The sequence below is a fragment of the Triticum aestivum genome, chromosome 3D (assembly GCF_018294505.1).
Source record: "Triticum aestivum cultivar Chinese Spring chromosome 3D, IWGSC CS RefSeq v2.1, whole genome shotgun sequence".
NCBI classification, from domain to species: domain Eukaryota; kingdom Viridiplantae; phylum Streptophyta; class Magnoliopsida; order Poales; family Poaceae; genus Triticum; species Triticum aestivum.
The window spans coordinates 133,699,693-133,721,334 of record NC_057802.1 but is presented as its reverse complement, the minus strand read 5'-3'; the positions used below and the strand labels follow the sequence as shown (position 1 = coordinate 133,721,334).

The following is a 21,642-nucleotide window of genomic DNA, read 5'->3' as shown; positions in this document are numbered from 1 at the left end:
CGCCGGCTCCGCCGAGGCCCCGCCCTGCTGCCAACGAGGCTGCGCCACACAAAAAACGAGGAAGTGTAGAACACGGTAGGTCGCCGCCGCTCGGGTCCAAGTAAGGCCACCGCTGCTACCCTCGAGTTGCTGGCACTGAGCTGTACATCATGGAGCAATTCTATGATTACAGGATGATTGAAGAGCGCTCCGTGGTTGAGCAAGCTCATGAGATACAGTCATTTGCTAGAGAACTTGAGCACCTCAGTTGTATGCTACCGGACAATGTGCAAAGTAAAAAGGAACAGAAGGAGTACAAAGAGTTTGAGCAGCTTTTTAGCGTTCCTGTACATTGCAATCACAGCGATTCACATGTCATAGAGAACATTCAAAACAATCCATGATTATGCATCTCAGCGATTCACATGTTAGAGCCAATATTTACTTCACAACTAAAGAATAAAAAAAATGGATCGACGCTGCTGACAGCAAAGGGCGTCCCATTCGAAAATATCAAACGCATGTCTTCTTGCTAAAATCAATGAGCAAAATTTGACAAGGTTTTCCCATTCCAAAATATCAAATGGGTACGATTCTGGAATGGGCAGGGTTTGCCATCAGTTCGGACATTGACATGGCACCTCGTGCTAAATAAACCAGCTGTTCTTTTTGTGCAGTTCCACCAAAATCAACCAAATTCGCGTGTAGCTTGTATGATTTCGCCCTTATATGTTGGAACGCCTTGAACTTATCGGCACCTCCTTTCTTGTGGTGGAAATGAATGGTTCGATGTATTCATGAACATTTTGTGCAGTTCCCATTGAAATCAAGCTGAGCACCCCTGTTTGCACAAACACAAAAAAAGTGATTAGTATAAAGCAAACTGTACTATGAATTGACAGTTTAAACAGGCACCTACATGGTCCATGTAGAGCACACTTTTACATAAATGGAACTCACCGGAAAGAATCCTAGAACAACATTGTACTCGCGCATCACAACAAGAAAATGGAGATTTGTCAGTCCTTCTGAGCTGAAGTTAGTTTGGTCTTGTGGGGGGTAATGTAACCATCCTTCAACTGCTCCTTCTGATGAGAAGATAGACAGGGCTTCTTCATCCTGGCATAATCGGAACTAGTCACTTCACGTACTCCATATTCTTGTTCAGAGGAGGATGATCCTGTTGTGCAAATACAAGAGGATAACTAAATGCTAGCATCCCTGTTTGCTCGAAAAAAGGAAAGGAAATATTTAAAACGGCACAGATGAAGCACTTCTCAAGGACAATACCACTTTTTGATGACAACATCTAAACAGTAGCACAACACCAATAGAGATGACAAATCTCAATCATATGGATGAAATCAGTGGTCGAGTACCAACCTTTGTCAGGAGGCTTATTGTGTAGAGCATACAGATGAAGCACTTCTCCGGAACCATCTGTTTCTATCTACTGTGGTGGCCATGCTTACTATATACTCCTCGATTAGATTAATGTTTCCAACATCTTCTTGTGCAGTGCCACTAATATATATGGTATCTTCAAAGAAGATCCCTATTTGCACAAGTAGAGATAATTACGTATTACATTAAGAGTGGCATCAAATCAGTGGCAAAACAATTGCTCGTTCCAGCCATAGCAATAAATTAAGATGCAAAACTATATCATTACTTGTGTCATCACAGTTCCAGTGCTTCATTACAGCACCAGGAGTTGATTTTTGTTTTTCTTCCGCTTGTTCTTCCCCTTCATCACTTGGTTCAATAACAGGCAAGCTTCGCCTTCAATGTAAGATTTGGCATGTCAATTAGGTTGCACAAGTATAGCACTAAACAATGACATTAATTTTCTGATGAAAGTGGCAAAATACAGGCCAACAGTTGTGAAATACCCTTATCTTACCTCAATGGGATATTACGGTGCACATACAGATTGGAAGTCTTGTCTCCATTTGTGCAGTTCGCTAAAATCAAGCAACATTACCGTACAAGTAGCACAACATATGAAAGCACACTGCAGAATCATGTGAAAGAAGGCTAGTACTGACCTCTCACGACACGGAATTCAAACAACTCACAAGAAGAAGATCTGAACCAAATTTGCCAACACGGATAGGAAGTAAGATCTCCTCTTGTGCAGGTCCACTAAGATCAAGCAATCAAGCAACATTGTCGGTGTGACATTTTGGTTGAATTGCACAAAACACTCTTAAAACAAAAGTGTTTTGTGCAGTGCAACAAAAGGTCACAATGGCAACGAGGTGAAGTAGATAACCCTGTTTACACATAGGCGCAAAGGAAACAACTAGTGGTCAATAACGGTGGATGACATAGAAGCCAACAAAAAGAAGCATCTACCTTATCTAAATGGGAAAGAAAGCAAGACAGTAGCATTTCTCAAACGGTGGCATTGATTAATATTAACAGAGAGATTATATTAATAATAAAATTCGTTAAACATGTAATTTGCTTTTAACTGTGGCATTGCATCAATTTTCCAGTGGCATTATTAGAGGGTGTTTGTTTACAGGGACATTTTGGTGGAGGGACTAAAAAAACTCCATGTCAGTCCCATCTAAACCAAACATGAGGGACTTTTAGGGACTAAAAGTGGGCATTTGGGACTAAAGAAAGAAGACCCCGAGGGAGAGTCTTTTTGGGACTTTTTCCAATAGTTGCCCCTGCCACGCATCGCACCTTGTCTCTATTAGTTCACTACTAGGGGTAACATGGTCTTTTAGCATGTCATTTAATAACCTGTCGGAGTAATTGGACACGGGTATCCCGAAGACGGCAAGACAATATTTCAAGACATCGGGGCTAGCAAAGCCCCTCAGTCCGACTGCCCGGCCGCTCCTGCCAGCTCCCCGTCCGACTGCTCCACCCGGCCGGCTGCCCGGCCGGCTGCCAGCTGACCGACTGCGCCGACCAGCCGCCTGCCGACTGCAGCCCGACGCGACACCGACGAGACGGTCGTACCCGAGCACTATTCACGTGTCACCCCAGCCATCATGTATAGTGTCACTTGTCCCCTGGCACTATTCATGAAGTGACCTTGGAGACAAGCATGACACTCACCCATGCCTCCCATGCCACTAGCTAGCTTACATACAAAGCTACCTCGCACTATAAAAGGAGACACACATCCATCCATCCATGGCATGGACACACACAACACACTCACTCTCACGCACACTCACGGCCATGAGCATGGCCGGCCACTAGCGTGCCCTATATGCATATACCAGATCAGATGTACTTGGCACTGATCTTAGATACAGCTCCAGGAGCAACCCTGTACCAGATATACCACAGATACACAGACATGCAGGAGTAGGGGTATTATCTCTCCGGAGAGCCCCGAACCTGGGTAAATTAGCGCGTGCTTCTCGCATACCCGCTCCCGGTCCTATCAGCAGCAGTCTTACCCTCACACTAAGCCCTTGTGGCATCTGTCGCCTCACACCCCCCCCCCCCCGTGAGAACACCACGACATAACCTCTAGTCCATGTTTAGTCCCTGGAACCAAGCATGTAGGGACTAGGGAGTTTTTAACCAAACAAGGACTTAGATTAACAACAGCTAAAGGGTTGCACGGGACAGTGGACGCACCAGCACCATGTGCATCTACCGATGTACCGGGGTAATGCACAGTCTGTTGCAACAAAGAACAAACAACTAAGGAGCATATTTGTGTTGGTCCCAGTTTTGTTATCTTTAGACACCTTTCCCTATGTGAGCACAGCAAATCTAGTCCTGCTCAAACTCTACAGCCTTGTCCCCCAAAACAAAATATCAGTTCATTACAGATGTGCGTACTGCGTTTGTCATTGTTTTCCCTTTTCGACCAACGTAGGTGGTGGATAGCCAGTCTGTACTAGTACTTTCCCCACTTCCTTTCCTCTGTGAACCACGTCCTAGATTTATGCTATACAACTTTCCCCACTACTTTCCCCCATTCCTGTCCTCTATGAACCACGTCTTAGATTCATGCGATACAACTTTCCCCCTTCCTTTCCTTTTTGAACCACTTCCTAGATTCATTCTATACAGCTTTTCCCACTACTTTCCCCCATTCCTTTCCTCTTTGAACCACGTCATAGATTCATGGTATACAACTTTCCCCACTACTTTCCTGTTTGATCCAACACCTAGATTCGAGTGCAGAAGCGGAAAAATCCCCACATGCAGCTAGAGCAATGCATGTGGAATAAGTAAATTATACCTTAAGGTTCTTGGGGTGTGGTTCGGTGGGCGACCGGAGGCCGTTTGACCCATACTATGTACGACGGCGAAGAAGGGGTCGGAGGCCCTCCCGCGCCTCCACTGGGTGAAAGTGAACAGCTACGCCGGTAGTGGATTCCCTCCTCACCGACGGCGACAACGTTAAGCCTCCTTCCCTTCCCGGCGGACCAGCAGTGAGGGGAGAGAGAGAGGCCAGCGAAGTCTTGTTTAGATCTGGAGAGGGTGAGAGAGTGTGAAGAGAGCAACTACAAGCAGACTAGCAATGAGGGGAGAGAGAGAGGCCAACGAAGTCCTGTTTAGATCTGGAGAGGATGAGAGAGAGTGAAGAGAGCAACTAAAGCGCTGAGGCTCCAGCGTGTATATATATACTGGAGAGAGTGTGAAGAGTGCAAACCCTAGAAAACAAGCGCCGAGACTGCAGTTTATACGTGATGAGGTGATTATACAGTCACTACGAGATCGTATAGCTCCGTATACAACCATTTTGACAGTCAAAGAATCCTCCTGGCACGAATTATGCTCAAGTGTAGTTATCGAACCCGAGACCTCAAGTTTGATGAGCGAACAGGCTAACCAGCTACACAACCCTCCTGTTATGTTCAACGAGAGGAAAATAACCTTTTATACATTCCTGCATTCGTGTGACAAGCATGTCGTGTGTTTTTTTGTGTGTGAGAGAGTCATTGGGATTTAAATCATAATCGTGTCATGTGGCTTTGGTGGTAAGACTATCCATAGTGGTGCAGAAATAATGCAGCCTTAGTCACCTTACCTCTCTCCACGTAGTACGTTGGGTCCCACCAGCCAGAGGGTGAAACAAACAAATTAATAAGAAAAATTAAAAGCGCCAGCGGTGTATCTTACCTCACACATCTCGCTACTGCTCGGGAACACTGTCCAATTGATCCCTCTGTTTGCTCACGTACTATTTTAAGTGAATCCTTATTATAACATGCACACAATTTTGGGCACTTGTATTCGACCTAAGTCAGTGTGCCACCATATCTCGTACGATTCCCTCCGTCTAGGTGTAATAAGTCACGTTAGAAGGTGCAGCGGGACCAAGGTGCAAGCAGATTGGAGGAGAAGGAGAAACTTGACCAGTCATTCCTCCAATCAAAGCCCTGATTTCTGTCTCTAAACGCAACAATTAATCCAAACAACTAAGAGATGCCTCTTCTCTTCTTGTACGTACTCCATTTGTATCTGACTTCCTGTGGCTTTGCACTCGCACGATTTTCCTATTCTATGAACATGTGTGTGCGTGTGCATGTGCGTGTGTGTGTTTAACAGCATGTGTGTGTTAGAGAGAACGACAGATCGACATACTCCTACAGAGAGATGGTGTGTATTGTACGATTTTAGCCGCGAGAGTCGGTGCATCCTCTCATTTCCGGGCGTCCGGTAGGGACAGGCGGATAGCTGCCACGCCCGCTCCTGACCAGCCTGGCCCACCCAAAGCCCCTCCATCGCCCGCGCGCGCTTCCTGCCTGAAACGATCAGCGCCGCTCCAAAGAATCGGTGCCGCATTCATGCCCGGGCAGAGCAGACGCGACCTCTCACTGGCGCCTGCGTTGAAGGGAGAAGCGGATTCAAGAGTGATGGTTGCTTCGTCCGTCCAACTTACTGCTAGGTCTATGTGATTTGATGGCTCATTGGTCATTATTACTGAGGTGGTAGGACTGCTGGATGTCCCACGCTTTCGGCGAAAGGAGGTACTACTAGATTACAATTTTCTCCATTCTTACGGCGGAGGAGTGCAAGAGCAGTGAAAACACGCAGGCTCAGTGATTACATGGCCCACCTCACACTATCACCATATTTTCTAGACACCGTGCGACACCTAACTCTTTACATAGTACTCCCTCCGTTCCTAAATATAAGTCTTTGTAGAGATTCCACTAGGTGGACTACATACGGAACAAAATGAATGAATCTACACTTAAAATGCATCTATATACATCCGTATGTGGTTCATGGCGAAATCTCTACAAAGACTTATATTTAGGAACGGAGGAAGTACTTGTATAGTACGTACTGTAATTTATCAGCGAGATAGTACAATACTATGAAGCTTCCAGCTTCTGTTACATGTATCTTGCGTCCAAGGTTGCCCGTTGCAACATTTCATCAAATACAAAGGAGACTAACATGCATGCTATTGCATCTCAATGATTGACAAATCATAGCAAATATGTACTCCCTCCGTTCCAAAATAAGTGTCTCAACTTTATGCTACATACGGAGCAAAATGAGTGAATCTACACTCTAAAATACGTCTATATACATCAGTGTTTGGAGTATGTACTAGTAGTTCATATTGAAATCTACTAAAGGACATATATATTCCAAACAATATGATAATCTCTCTAACCAAGGTAGTAGGGACGAGGAGTAAACGGAGGGAGTAGTAAAATTTTCTCCTCATCCTGCGAGCCACCGCGCGCGTGGGCGAGGGAGCGGGCGTAAGGCGTACAGTACTACTACTCATGCAGTCCCTAGCCATTGAAACAGAGACAGCTAAAGAAAAAACGATACATGCAGTCCCTAGCCCTTGAACCGTAAACCCTAACCAGGCTTTAATTTGCTGGCAACGTCGGCGCTTCTTAAGAAATGAAGTTTGCAACCCTTCGACCATCGGATCATTTTGTGCAGTTTCATGAAAATCGAGATGAGCATCCCTGTGGCAAAGAAATTGAAGAAGCGTGATTAGAATAAGATTACTGGGACTAGTTGATGAGACATAAACTCATCACAAATACAGTATGTAGAAGCCAGCAGAGGTATGTGCGGGGCAAAGAAGTAGAGAAATATCCACATGGAGTGATGTGGGCAGCTGGAGCAGTGGTGCAAGCCGGCTGTAAAGGGAGTTGTACCTGAGGGATGTCGGGACGTAGCTCAACCTAGAGGAGGGCGGCGGGAGGAGGCAACTACCCACGTCGTGGTAGTGAGCAATGGACGAAGGCGACCTCACCGGCTTTGTGAGAGAGAATGGCGGGGACCCCTGATCGAGACGTGCCGACAGTGGGTTTTCGCCGTCGGCGACGGTGACCGCATCTACACTAAGCATCCACCCCTTCCCCCGGCGGACGTGATCCGCCGGGATGTTAGAGGTGTGGCCACAGTGGTTTTGTGCAAGAGAGCGTGAAAACTGAAGAGAGCAACCCCAGCAAGCAACTGTGTAGGCTCGTCCTGCCTATGTATATAGTAGAGCGGTTTCCTTTTCTCTCCATATGAACCTATTTATATTGCGTACGTGCCACTGAAGAAAAAAACTTTATTTATAAATCACGCGGCACCTACTACTCGTTCTCCTATAAACCTTGCGCTTGGCATCTCCAAACTATTAACCTTGCGATTGCCTCTTTGCCTCTTCGGGAAGTCGAGCAATAATGGTACTGTTGTATATATCGTACTGGCTATATGAGACCGAATGAATTGCTGCACGTCCACCACGTGGCGAGGGTCGAGGGGCGAGGGAGAGTGCGTACTATAACGTCTGTTTCAATATGAACTACATACGAAGCAAAATGAGTGAATCTACACTCTAAAATACGTCTATATACATCAGTGTTTGGAGTATGTACTAGTAGTTCATATTGAAATCTAATAAAGGACATATATTCCAGACAATATGATAATCTCTCTAACCAAGGTAGGGACGAGGAGTAAATGGAGGGAGTACTAGTAAAATTTTCTCCTCGTCCTGCGAGCCACTGCGCGCGTGGGCGAGTGAGCGGGCGTAAGGCATAGTAAGCAAGCTTCACCTCATCCTGCGAGCCACCGCGCCCGTGGGCGGGGGAGACGGCATACTAAGCAAGCTTCTCCTCGTTCTGCGAGTTGACGGGACACATCAAAAGTACTCCAGTGTATAGAGCCTTGCCTCTAAGGTAGGCCCCACATGGTTTGCCTCTTTTTTAACATAACGCGTCAAGTCGCAATTTGTTTGTTCACCCATGGTAGACGATCCTCCCTCCATCTAGTGGACAACCAGTACACATGTCAAGTTACCACGTGGGCTGCCTTTTCGTACAGAAATGAGCTCCACCGTGTACCCGCGCGGGTGTGGTTGGGGAAGAGACAGGAGTACGTGCCCCGTGCGTGCACCTTGTCGGTGTCAAAACCGGCGGATCTCGGGTAGGGGGTCCCGAACTGTGCCTCCAGGAGATGGGGGACACGATGTTTACCCAGGTTCGGGCCCTCTCTATGGAGGTAATACCCTACTTCCTGCTTGATTGATCTTGATGAATATGAGTATTACAAGAGTTGACCTACCACGAGATCGTAATGGCTAAATCCTAGAAGTCTAGCCTATGTGAATATGGTAATGAGTATCTCCTTTCCTGACTAACCCCTCCGGTTTATATAGACACCGGGGGAATCTAGGCTTTACATGGAGTCGGTTACATAAGAAGGAATCTTCATAATTGGTCGCCAAGCTTGCATTCCACGCCAAGTAGAGTCCAATCCGGACACGGGTGCGGTCTTCGGCCTTCATGTCTTCACAGCCCATCAGTCCGACCCATGGATAACAAGCCGGACACCCGAGGACCCCTTAGTCCAGGACTCCCTCAGTAGCCCCCGATCCAGTCTTCAATAGCGAGGTGCTTGGTACACATATTGTCTTCGGCATTGCAAGGCGGGTTCCTCTTTCAATGATCCCCAAGTAATGTATTCGGCCATTGATCCAATGTCGCCTCCTCGGCTTCTGCACGTTAAATAATCTTCGTCCTCCACGTGTCGAGCGAATGTGGAAAGTCAGGGTATTTTTGCGAATAACACCCCGTCCATGCAAGGAAGAGCGCCTATTTATAGAGATTGGATCCTAGATCCATTCAGCGCTACACAGAAGAAATCCCCATAGACTGCTTAGGAGAAACCATTTCAGCATGGCTCACGTTCCCAGCTCTTCCGCTCGTCCCAGCCCAGAGAAAGGCGAGTGGGAGAGGTGTTATGTGTCTCATAGCCAATTGACGAAGTTGCAAACGCAGGGCTTCCTTCCCCCTGCAGTTCTAGTCCCTGTTCGAACGGGGCTAGCTTCCTTCAATGAGGGGACTCAGGCAGAGGACTTCCCCAATCCGTCTGGGGAGAGCGAGTGTGTTTTGTCCCCTACCTGCTAAGAGGCGTTGGATTTCCAATCCATACGTTCCTCCGAGGGGTTCTGGAGTACTACGGCCTCCAGCTGCACAACTTCACTCCGGCTTCTATTCTGCACATTGCGGGTTACGTCGCTTTATGCGAACTATTCCTGGGCGTCGAGGCTCATTTTGAGTTGTGGAGGAAGTTGTTCTGTCTCGTTCCGCGCAATCACGAAGGGTCAATATTTGAAGTGGGTGGAGCCGAAGTGTGGCGCGTCGCCGATACCGGATATCCATCCGGCACACCAAGGAAGGCACCTGATGAATGGCCCTCCGAGTGGTTCTATATTGAGGACGTCGCGCTTCCCGACCCGGGTCAAAAGGGTCTTCTTGAATTTGCGAATGTCTCGCTGAAGAAATGCCATAGTTGGTGTCCCCGGAGCCTTGAAGAGGAAGACAGTGCGGAGGTTCGTCAGCTGATGAGCACGATAAAAGAGCTCGCTCAGTTCGGACTCACTGTAATTGAGGTCATGGCGATCTCCATAGCGCGAGGGGTTCAACTGCTCCAATACAGAGGGCTTCCAATGTGGCACTACAATGGGGAGGATGACGCCTCTCGTTGCGGCCGGAAAGGTCCGGATACCCCTGCCGCTTTGGCTAAGATATTAGCCGAACTGTACAAAGGGGAGGAAAAGGAATTTCTTCGCATCAAACTTAGAGACAGGTACTCTATGTATAACCCTCCCAGTTGGGTAAGGCCCAACCCCTTTGTTTTTACTCCTTCCGTCTTCGAATTACCTTTGATAAATTTCTAATTTCTTTGCTTATGACAGCACTGGCGGAAGGTTACCGAGGGACTTCATAGTCCCACCCCACAGCCGGAGGACCACAACCGGGAGCTTGATCCCGGGTTTGAAGAGGATCCGGATATATTTGTGGTGCTCGCGGAGGGGGTGTTTCACCAGACGAGCTACGATGGCACAGAAGTAGCCATCATCGCCGACTACCCTGGTCTTCTCCTGCTTCACAGGTAAGTAATCAAGAAACACCTTCTCTGAAAGAGTGCTCTTACTCTGCCTCACCCACCGCATTGTCGCGCATTCTACAGGGGAGGCGTTCGACGATACCGAGGAAATCGGTTCCCGCGCCGGGCAGGCCTTCGAAGAGGAAGGCCAGTGAAGGCACCGCCGGGCCTTCATCGAGGAGGTACGGATAAATATATTTTTCAGTAGCCGTATCCAACTGTGACCTATGCGCCTGTTTGATTACAGGAAAAAGGTTCGCCGAACTGTGTCTGGAGGTCCGGCTGGCGACGCTCCCGACAACCAAGATTTAGATCCAGTTGGGGAGACAGGGGCTGATGTAGGAACAGAGCCGGACTGCCCTTCGGCCGAGGGTTCGGACAATATGTTTGTTACCAACTCGGAAGTAGAGAGCGCCATGAATCATCGGCGCTGCAGGGCTGTTTTACGAGACCCGAAGTTCTCAGACGAGGCATTTAATGCCTTTAGCTCGGACGACGCGTACATCCGAGCCGCTCGAGACGGGCTTAGAAAAGCCATGAGGCAATATCTGACAGATGTGCGCGTAAGTTTTCTTTGTCAAAAAAGGATAGCCATACACCCGTAGCCCCCGGGACTGAAAGCAGTTGGTACAACTGATTTAAGGACCGTTGTATCACCAGGTTCTTACAGAGAAGAACAACCTGCTAGCCCAAGAGCTGGAACAGTGTCGGGTGCAGCTAAATGCTGCTACCTCCGAACTGGAAAATTTCAAGAAGCTGTCCACTGGTAACGTTCCCCTCCATCAAGGAACAATAATTGTATACCAACTGTGCTAATACTGTCGCTGATCGCATAATAGGGTCGCCTGATCAACTCGACCAAAAGTTGAAGATCGCCCAAGAGGGAGAAAAAGAGGCAAAGAGGCAACACGCCGCAGGCGAGCGTGTGCTGACCCGCGTCAGGGACGAGAAAAACAAGCTACAGGATTCCAACACTAAGTTGGGTGAAGAGTTGAAAGGTGTGCGGGCCCAGCTAGCCGACTCCGTGAATGAGAACAAGAAGCTGCGGGGCGGCGTATTCAGTATGTTTCCAAACTTGTTTTTTTAGTAGTTTGAAGATAAATGGAACTGATATAGCTTTGCTTGCAGGTATATTGACGGGCCGTCCTGAAGAGGAGGTGTCCGGATCAGCAAGTGATCTGCTGCAAAGACTATCGCAAGTGCACGAGCATGCTCGGCTGGCCAAGCGGAGTGTTGCCAAGGCCTTATGGCCATCCGCCTCCCCTGCATATGGAGGAGCTTGTATAGCTGTTCAAGGGAGCGCGGCGGCGTATCCGATTATGGAAGATATCGGCCTGCCGAGAGGGTGCGCGAGAAGCCTGGGCCATGGTGAAGACGCGATATACCAAGCTGAATCCTAATCACATGGCCTGGGTTGGACCTTTTGGGCCAAATGGGGAAGAAATTCCCGTTAGTTTAGTATATGCCCAAGTAGAGGTGGCCGCCAAATATACCCATAAGGATTGTAAGTTAGACTGCCTATTAGATGGTATAGAGGAAGAAGTGTTTGAGTCCAAGTGACTATGTACTTTCCTCACCATGTGGAATTCTAGCTGAATTGTATATCATTTGTCATGGCAGACCTTTTCGCTTCAACCTCCGTACCCGAAGGTGTGGAGTGTTTCCGAATACCGTCACGGCCGAATAGGCCGGGGTATGCGTGGAGAACTAAGCGTAGGGGTCATAGTTGCTTGAACAGACAAGTTGTATCCGGCTAGTTATGTTATATTACATTGAGATTGTAAGAAACATCTTCCAGGGAGAATAGTTCCGTTAAGGGTTCCTTTCCCTGGGTGTGCATGCATTAGTAGACATGTCCGAATTGTGATGTGAAAATCACAGTGTGTATGGCTTCTGGGGGTTCACAATGGAGTGAGTACAAAAATTTATTTTCATCCACCGACCAAATATTCCCTTAAGAATGCTAGCTTTTGGCTTCACCCAGTCTGAGGTACACATCCAGATGACCCGACAGTATCAATCGCAGAGGTGCTCCCTTTACCACCGAGCCGAACAATCGGGAACATAGGGGTAAGCACAGGAGCCAGGCAACCCAGCTTGGCCAAAACTTAAGTCATATCGATGCATATAATGGTGAAGAAAAGACATACGGGAAAAACGCGCATGTGTGATGAGCTTGACGCTCCGAAAATAATATTAACACGCTTCTGTTAAAGAAGCCCCCAGGTACAATGGGCGTACATATGTAAAGATGTGTACGTCAGCAGTGTTCGGTCAAGCCGAATGAGAGCTTTAATGGGAAAAAATTGTGTAAAAGGGAGAAAAAGTAATGGAAACTATAGGGGAGAAGGAGACTAGCAAAGAGTTCGGCGCTAGGCATAGAACCTTCGGAGTCTGGCCGCGTTCCAAGGGTTCGGCTCTAGGCGATTGTCTGATGTGTCACGAAGACGGTACGCTCCTCCGGTAAGAACTTCGTCAATTATGAAGGGACCCTCCCATTTGGGCTTGAGTTTAACATTTTTCTTCTCCGGCAAGCGTAGAACGAGTTCGCCAACATTGTAAGTCTTGGCCCGTACTTCTCTCCTTTGATATCTTCGAGCCTGCTGTTGATAAAAATGTTGAACGGCCTTTGGCGACATCGCGCTCCTCCTCCAGGGCGTCTAGGTTGTCCTGCCGATCCAACTCAGCCTCTTTCTCTTCATACATACGCACTCGAGGTGAGTCATGTATAATATTGCAGGGCAATACATCCTCTGCACCGTACACCATGAAGAAAGGTGTGTATCCGGTAGTACGGTTGGGTGTGGTCCGCAACCCCCAGAGTACGGAGTCGAGCTCCTTGACCCAGTGTTTGTCTGATTCTTTCAAAGACCGCACTAGTCTGGGTTTGATGCCGCTCATAATAAGACCATTAGCTCGCTCGACTTGACCGTTTGTTTGCGGGTGGTAGACAGAGGCGTAATCGAGCTTAATGCCCAGATTAGGACACCGGGTTTTTACCTCATCAGCTGTGAAATTGGAACCGTTATCAGTGATGATGATGATGTGCGGTATACCATAACAGTGCACCACATCGGATATAAATGCAATCACCGGTCCGGACTCGGCCGTTTTAACTGGTCTAGCCTCTATCCACATGGTGAATTTGTCTACCATGACCAGCAAATACTTTTTCTTATGGCTTCCCCCTTTAAGGGGTCCAACCATGTCCAAGCCCCAGACCGTAAAGGGCCATGTAATGGGGATTGTTTGTAGGGCGGTTGGGGGCATATGGCTTTGGTTGGCGAATTGTTGGCATCCAATGCAGCGCTGGACGAGGTCCTGTGCGTCTGCCCAGGCCGTTGGCCAATAAAATCCTGTCCGGAAGGCCTTGCTGACAAGTGCCCGGGCTACGGCGTGGTGCCTGCCGAGACCGGCGTGAATTTCTGCCAAGAGTTGCCGCCCCTCCTCCTCGGAGATACACCTTTGAAGGACTCTGGTAGTGCTTTTCTTGTAGAGCTCTCCTTCATGAACTTTATAGGCCTTCGAGCGCCGGACGATGCGGCGAGCCTCGTTCTGATCTTCTGGGAGCTCCTTCCTATTAAAGTAGGCCAAGAATGGTTCGGTCCACGGGGCAATTACTGCCATGATGAGGTGGGCCGATGGTGTTATTTCGATGGCTGAGCCTCCGATGATATCGGTGAGTTCGCTATCAGTATTCGTGTTCGGAACGGGACTGTCGTTGCTGTCTCCCCCTTACCACACCACGGATGGCTTAAAGAGCCTTTCGAGGAAGATGTTAGGTGGGACGGGGTCGCGGTTAGCGCCGATGCGAGCGAGGACGTCTGCCGCCTGATTACTTTCGCGGGCGACGTGATGAAATTTGAGCCCCTCGAACCGAGCCGACATCTTCAAGACGGCATTGCGATAAGCTGCCATCTATGGATCTTTGGCATCAAAGTCTCCATTAATTTGGGATATTGCGAGGTTTGAGTCCCCGCGCACCTCCAGGCGTTGTATGCCCACTGATACGGCCATTCGAAGGCCATGGCGCAAGGCCTCGTATTCGGCTGCGTTGTTGGAGTCTGTGTATAATATTTGGAGTACGTACTGGACGATATCTCCTCTGGGGGATGTTAATACGACGTCCGCCCCTAGCCCTGCCAACATTTTGGAGCCGTCAAAATGCATAACCCAGTTGGAATACGCGCTGTACTCTTTAGGGAGTTCGGCCTCTGTCCATTCGGCGACGAAGTCAGCCAATACCAGGGATTTGATGGCTCAACGTGGTTTGTACGTAATGTCGAATGGCAGGAGCTCAATGGCCCATTTGGCGATCCGGCCCGTTGCATCCCAGTTGTTGATTATATCATTGAGGGGCACTTCGGAAGCCACTGTGATCGAGCACTCCTGAAAGTAGTGTCGCAATTTTCGAGATGCCTTGAAGACTGCATATGCTATCTTTTGATAGTGAGGGTACCGGGATTTGCATGGTGTGAGGACGGTGGATACGTAGTATACCGGCTTTTGGAGCGGAAATTTGTGTCCGTCCTGTTCTCGCTCGACGACGAGTACGGCGCTCACCACCTGGTGTGTTGCCGATATGTATAAGAGCATTGGTTCGCCAACGTTTGGCACGACTAGGATTGGGTTGCTTGCCAAAAGGGCTTTTATTTCTTCCAGTCCAGCTGTCGCCGCATCTGTCCACTCGAAGTTATCGGTGCGCCGTAGAAGGCGATAAAGGGGCAGCGCCTTTTCCCCCAACCTGGAGATAAAGCGGCTTAAATCTGCCACGCACCCGGCGAGTTTTTGGACCTGTTTGAGTTCGGTTGGCGTGGCCAATTGTGACAGAGCTCTGATTTTGGCTAGATTTGCTTCAATTCCTCTATTGGAGACGATGAAGCCCAGTAGTTTACCGGCGGGGACGCTGAAGACGCACTTTTCCGGGTTAAGCTTGATGTCGTATGTGCGGAGGTTGTCGAATGTGAGACGCAAGTCGTCTATTAGTGTTTCGATGTGTCTAGTTTTGATGATGACGTCGTCCACGTAGGCCTCCACTGTCTTGCCGATCTGTTTCTCGAGGCATGTTTGGATCATGTGCTGGTAGGTGGCGCCGGCGTTCTTGAGCCCGAAAGGCATGGTGTTGAAGCAAAACGGCCCGTATGGTGTAATGAATGTTGTTGCGGCTTGATCGGACTCCTTCATTTTGATTTGATGGTATTCGGAATATGCATCAAGGAAGCACAGCGAGTCGTGTCCTGAGGTAGCATCAATGATTTGATCAATGCGAGGAAGGGGGAAGGGATCCTTAGGGAAAGCCTTGTTAAGGTCTTTGAAATCGACGCATCGGCGCCAGGATTTATCCTTCTTTGGTACCATTACCAAATTTGCCAGCCAGTCCGGATGTTTAATATCTTTGATGAATCTGGCCTTGATGAGTTTGGCTAGCTCCTCCCCCATAGCTTGTCGTTTGGGTTCGGAAAAGCGCCGCAGTGCTTGTTTGACCGGCTTATATCCCTTTAGTATGTTGAGGCTGTGTTCGGCCAACTCGCGCGGGATTCCTGGCATATCTGAGTGGTGCCGGGCGAATATATCCCAGTTTTCGCGCAGGAAGTCTCGCAGTGCTGCGTCGACTGTGGGGCTGAGTTGCGCTCCGATAGAGGCTGTCTTTTTCAGGTCTGTTGGATGGACCTGAAATTTGATCGTTTCTTCTGCTGGCTTAAAGGAAGTGGATTTCGGTCATTTGTCCAGAATAACATCGTCTCTATCCATGGTGGAGCGCAGCGCGGTTAGTTCTTCAGCCACAAGGGCCTCAGATAATGCCTCGAGGGCCAAGGATGCGGTTTTGTTCTCGGCGTGGAGTGCTATGTCCGGATCGCTGAAGAGGGTGATTATTCCATTAGGCCCGGGCATTTTTAGCTTCATGTACCCATAATGAGGTATGGCTTGAAAGCGCATGAAGGCCTCTCGCCCTAACAGGGCGTGGTATCCACTGTTGAAAGGGGCCACCTGGAAAGTTATTTCTTCTGACCGATAATTCTCCGGCGTGCCGAATACCACATCAAGTGTAATTTTTCCCGCACACTGCGCTTCCCGACTGGGAATGATACCTCGAAAGGTCGTGCTACTTTTCTCAATGCGGCTCCTGTCTATTTCCATTTTGTGGAGCGTGTCCTCGTAAATGAGGTTTAGTCCGCTGTCACCGTCCATGAGGACTTTTGTAAGTCGAAAACCGTCCACGATGGGACTGAGGACTAATGCAGTTGGCGCTCGGACTGTTCTGTATTTGGGTTTGTCACTGGCGTTAAAGGTTATTGTCGTGTTGTTCCAGGGGTCAATTGCGGCGACCTGGCAAACTTCGGTGAGATTGCGCAGTGCCCTTTTACGCTTATTGTTTGAAGCGAATGTCTCGAAGACTGTCAATACTCTAGTGTCGTCGTTTGCTGGAGGGTGTTGCTCTGGGGTATCCTTGATAAGGATGTCCTCGCCGCTCTTGGCTACCTGCCGAAGTATCCAACATGCTCTAAGGTTGTGGGTTGCCACAGTATCCGGCGTCGTGTGTATTTTGCATGGGCCATTGAGCCATCCCTCCAGAACGGTGCCGCGTAGCGTGATGGGTTTATGTTTCTTGATCGTTCGGCTGGGCGTGCCACGGGGGTGCGTCCTCTTCGACTGTAAGATGAGTTGGGTTGGGACCGACGGTTCCCAGCGATTTGCCTGAGTTTTCCAGGCGCTTTCCATCGCACTGTACTTTTGTACGATAGTTGCTAAGTCAACAAACTTTAGTATGTGGCGGCGATTGATGGCGTTGAGGATACCTTCGTCCGCGCAGTTGTTGCAGAATGCTGCTATCGCGTCTTTGTCGCGGCAATCTTTTACCTTATCTTTGATAAGGAGAAATCTGGCCCAGAAGTGGTGGACCGTTTCCTGAGACTGTTGTTTGATGCTCATGAGAGCGTTTATGTCCGGGTGGGTGGGTGGAACGAAATCCGAACCCTGACCCGATTTTGGATCCGGAGTTTGGAGATCTACCGGACCTGGCAGTTCGGGCTCCGGGATATCGACTGATTCTTTAGGCTCATCATCCGACTCCATGTTCGGGGGAAGGGACATGCCTTTCTGCCGGAGAATATCCGGCCCTTCAAGATTGGAGATCCGAACATAGTTCGTCTTCAATATAGTAGAAGAGTTGCTCCGCTCCTCGACTACCGCTATCTGATGGGTGATCCGTGGAGTTTTAATTTCTCTCTGGTCGGGTTTAAGCCCAACCCGATCGTAGTCTGTAGCGACCCCCAGGGCGGCCATGCGATCCAGGAGTTGGTTCAACGATGATAACTCCGTCGGATCCATCCGGGCGGAGTATTCAGGATCAACACGGAGGCGATTTTTGATGACTTGAGAGGTCATCGTCGCTTAAGGGCCGACTCAGAGGTCATGACGAAGCCGCCCAGCCGGAGGGTTTGGCCTGGGGCCAGGGCTCCTCTAGAGATGATATTATCCTTGAAAACAAGGCGAGCCATCAACCCTCTTGGCGACGGCACAGTGGAACTCTCAATGAAAGCACCAATGTCGGTGTCAAAACCGGCGGATCTCGGGTAGGGGGTCCCGAACTGTGCGTCTTGGATAGATGGTAACAGGAGACGGGGGACACGATGTTTACCCAGGTTCGGGCCCTCGCTATGGAGGTAATACCCTACTTCCTGCTTGATTGATCTTGATGAATATGAGTATTACAAGAGTTGATCTACCATGAGATCGTAATGGCTAAACCCTAGAAGTCTAGCCTATGTGAATATGGTAATGAGTATCTCCTTTCTGGACTAACCCCTCCGGTTTATATAGACACCGGGGGAATCTAGGGTTTACATGGAGTCGGTTACATAAGAAGGAATCTTCATAATTGGTCGCCAAGGTTGCATTCCACGCCAAGTAGAGTCCAATCCGGACACGGGTGCGGTCTTCGGCCTTCATGTCTTCACAGTCCATCAGTCCGGCCCATGGACAACAGGCCGGACACCCAAGGACCCCTTAGTCCAGGACTCCCTCACACCTCTTCTCTTTGTGCACGTCCCCCACCTACGTGGGTGTGTGTGAGAGATACAAACCTAGACAAATGGCTTGTGCGTTCGTGAGTGTTTTTTGTTTGGGGGGAGGTTGATTTCGTGAATGTATTTCTGGAATATGTGTCGATGACATCTCAAACAAAATTTTGCATGCAATATGTGTGAAATGGAGGCCTATCCATATAATATATAGAGGGTCGGGCGATCCACGAGAAGAGAGGGAGGGGTCATAGATATCGATAGAGTCGAAGAGAGGATCAAGTGGGTGGGTGCGAGATCGATGAAGAGAGCCATCGAAATTGTGTGTGTGCAAGTCAAAGATATAGGGCGACTGACCTAGCTACCAGAACGTCAGAGGGCACAGGTCAAGTTTGTGTGTGGCAGGGACACATGACTAGAGCGCTCGATGTATCGGTGTGTGTGTGTGAGAGAGAGAGAGAGGGGGTGGGGGAGGGGTAGGCAGCGGCCTAACTATAGAGGTAGAACGACTCGTATATGTGTTGAGAAGGAGAGACCTAGCTATGTCTTGAGGGAGATTGGTCGACATCCATACATAACTGAAGGACGGGAAATAGGATGGGACAGAGAGAGAGGGGAGAGAGAGGGAGGGAGAGGGGTAGAGTGCTGGATGGGTGATGGAGTTGCTTCTCGAAGATGGTGGGAGAGGCCTACTAGACAAACTGAGGGTGGAACTACAATATTATCAATAAGAGTGGGGATGTGTTTTTGTGTGTGCCTGTGCGTAATAGATCGGTCAGGACACATCCATGGATGATGAAGGGGAACCATGTGTTTGGTAAGCAAACCTAACTAGATCGGTAGATCAACTGCTGTTTGTCGGAGGAAGGGAGAGACATAACTAATGAGGTAGATCGATCGACGCGTGGGGAAAAACGAGTTATAAGGACCTAGCTAGCTATATGTATAGTGGGAGATCGGTCGGTGTACGTCCATTTGTTAGAGGCAAATAAGGCCCGGCGAGACGGATAGACAGAGAGAATGGAGCTAGGAGGTGGTGCGAGAGGCCCAGCTACTACCTAGATAGGGGGAGGAGTGTGCGGTTATGAGATCGATGAAAAGAGGGGCGAGAGTTTACACGTGAGTGGGACCGTATGAGAGACACGAGGCAAGGACACATAAAGGAGGAGATTGAAGGTGCGTGTGTATGTTGTAGGCAGACATCGCTGGAGAGGTTTATCGATCGGTGTGTGTCGGAAAGGAGTTGTGGAGACTATGGGAGAACGACCTAAAGAAGAAGAAAAATGAATGTGCGCGATGGATAGAATGCTGAGGGAGGGGGAGGGCAAGGAGGGCGTGTGCATGCACGAGAGAAAGTGAGTGGTAGCTACAAAGGTTAGAGGATTGTGTGGGTGTAACGGACTAACAAAGATCATAATTTGATATGAAAGTGGATTCATATATTTGAATAGGAGATCATAGTGTTTTAAACATATGCATGCATGAATATAGCGGTGATACGCGTGTTGTGGTTTTGCACATGTTATACCATAATGTGATAATGCATGGCGTTTGCAACTCACAGCTAAATGTCGAACAATCTAAACCATACTATACATCGAACAATCTCACATTTTATTTGAATTTGTGATAATATGTGGCGTTTGCAGCTTACAATTAAATATCGAACAATCTAAACAATACTATATATCGAACATTCTCACATTTTATTTGAATTTGTGGTAATGTGTGGTGTTTGCAACTCACATCTAAATACTTGTAGGCGTAGGGGGCGGGGCACCATACATAATGTGATAAACACATTATACATATGAGACATGGTTTAGTTTGTGAAGATCTTGCTAGAGCTTTAAATGTACTATGATTTGAAATCAACATAAAGTGGATTCAAAAAATCGAGTTCGAGTTCATATGTAACTCGAGACTAATCATGTGGTGTGATGCGAAGATAATACACAAACGATGGTTTAACTTGACAATAATGATGATTGTAGATCTTATTAAAACAGAGAAACAAATTCAAATGCTTTGAATTCGCAACAATCATTATTGTAGATCTTATTCAAATAGAGAAACGAATTCAAATTTAGTTCATATTGAAGCGGTAGTATATACGTTTGGAATGCACTAAAACGTTCATTTGAGTACTAGGTTGCATGCATTATACACGTAGCGAAATATTTTAATTGAACATAACATGAATTCAAAGTTTGTGAATGACATTCGTAGTGCGAATTGATTTGGTACAGTACATGTTAGGCTTGTCCGGAAATTTCAACCCGCGCCTTGTTAGCCCGAAATATTTATGATATATCTTTGTCTCGTTGTGCTCCGACAACTCCCTCCATCTCAACCCGCGCCTTGCTATTCCAAAATTACAACGCGCGTGAAAACTCCCACCTCCTGTGAAATCCCGACACGCGAAATGCCCGTTATACCCCTGAACCGAAAGAACCGCCTCAAATCGGTGGGGGTACTTTCGTAACTTACCCCACATTTCGGACAAGCGCGTCCCTAAGCCATGGTTCCCCACTCCCATCCCATCCGCCCACCCATTCGTACACCGAGGCCGGGAAAACCCGCGAAGCCCCACACCCTCCTCCGTCCGCCACCCAGCCGAAGCCTCTTCCCCGACGACATCGTCCACAGCAACACCTCGACGTCCCTCATCCACCGTACCAGATGAGGATCCATCGTCGATCTGGTCGTCCCGCCGGTTCAGCCACCCCGTCCTCCACCTCCAAGGAGTTCCCCTCGTCTTTCGCGCCACCTCCATTCCCACACCGCCGTCTTCACCTACACCACCAGAAGAGCATCAGCATCCCCGTTTCCTCGAATGAAGCTGCGGCCTAATCGGCGCAACCAAAGAGGTTGTACACTAATCGCCGCATTTTCTTCTTGATTCGATCTCACGGTGCTGCCGGCGCTCGGTCCCGAGCCGACACGGCGCGGCTCCATCCACCGCGGCATCGCTGGCCACTTCCTCCATGGCGTCGCTCCCTCAGTGGCGACGTCCACATCAGTAGGAGCTGCTGCTGCTTTAGCTCTCGCTCGCGCTACTACTCTGCTCTTGCTCTCGGTCCCCTGCCTGGTCTGCTCTTGCTCTTGCTCGCGCAACTACTCTCGATCTTGCTCTTGCTTGCGATGCTGCTCCAATTTAGGTACACTTCAGTCGACTGAATCAACTTTTGGGTCAGTCGATTTTCAGGGGGTGGGGGGCTCGCCGGAGTTAAGGAAGAACCAGCCGCAGCAGGGAGGGGGGCTCGCCGGAGAAGTACCCCACTATCTATCTTAG

At 48.7% G+C, this 21,642-nt stretch overlaps 1 protein-coding gene across 1 annotated transcript in view; it reads left to right on the top strand.

Moving 5' to 3' along the window:
- The window catches only part of LOC123076197 (uncharacterized), a 66,000-nt gene extending 55,362 nt beyond the window's left edge, over positions 1–10,638 (top strand). The window contains exons 5-7 of the mRNA XM_044498580.1: positions 10,136–10,147; positions 10,411–10,473; positions 10,574–10,638. Coding sequence (XP_044354515.1) covers positions 10,136–10,147; positions 10,411–10,473; positions 10,574–10,638 — 140 coding nt within the window. The remainder of the gene's footprint in view (positions 1–10,135; positions 10,148–10,410; positions 10,474–10,573) is intronic.
- Positions 10,639–21,642: the final 11,004 nt, after the last annotated feature.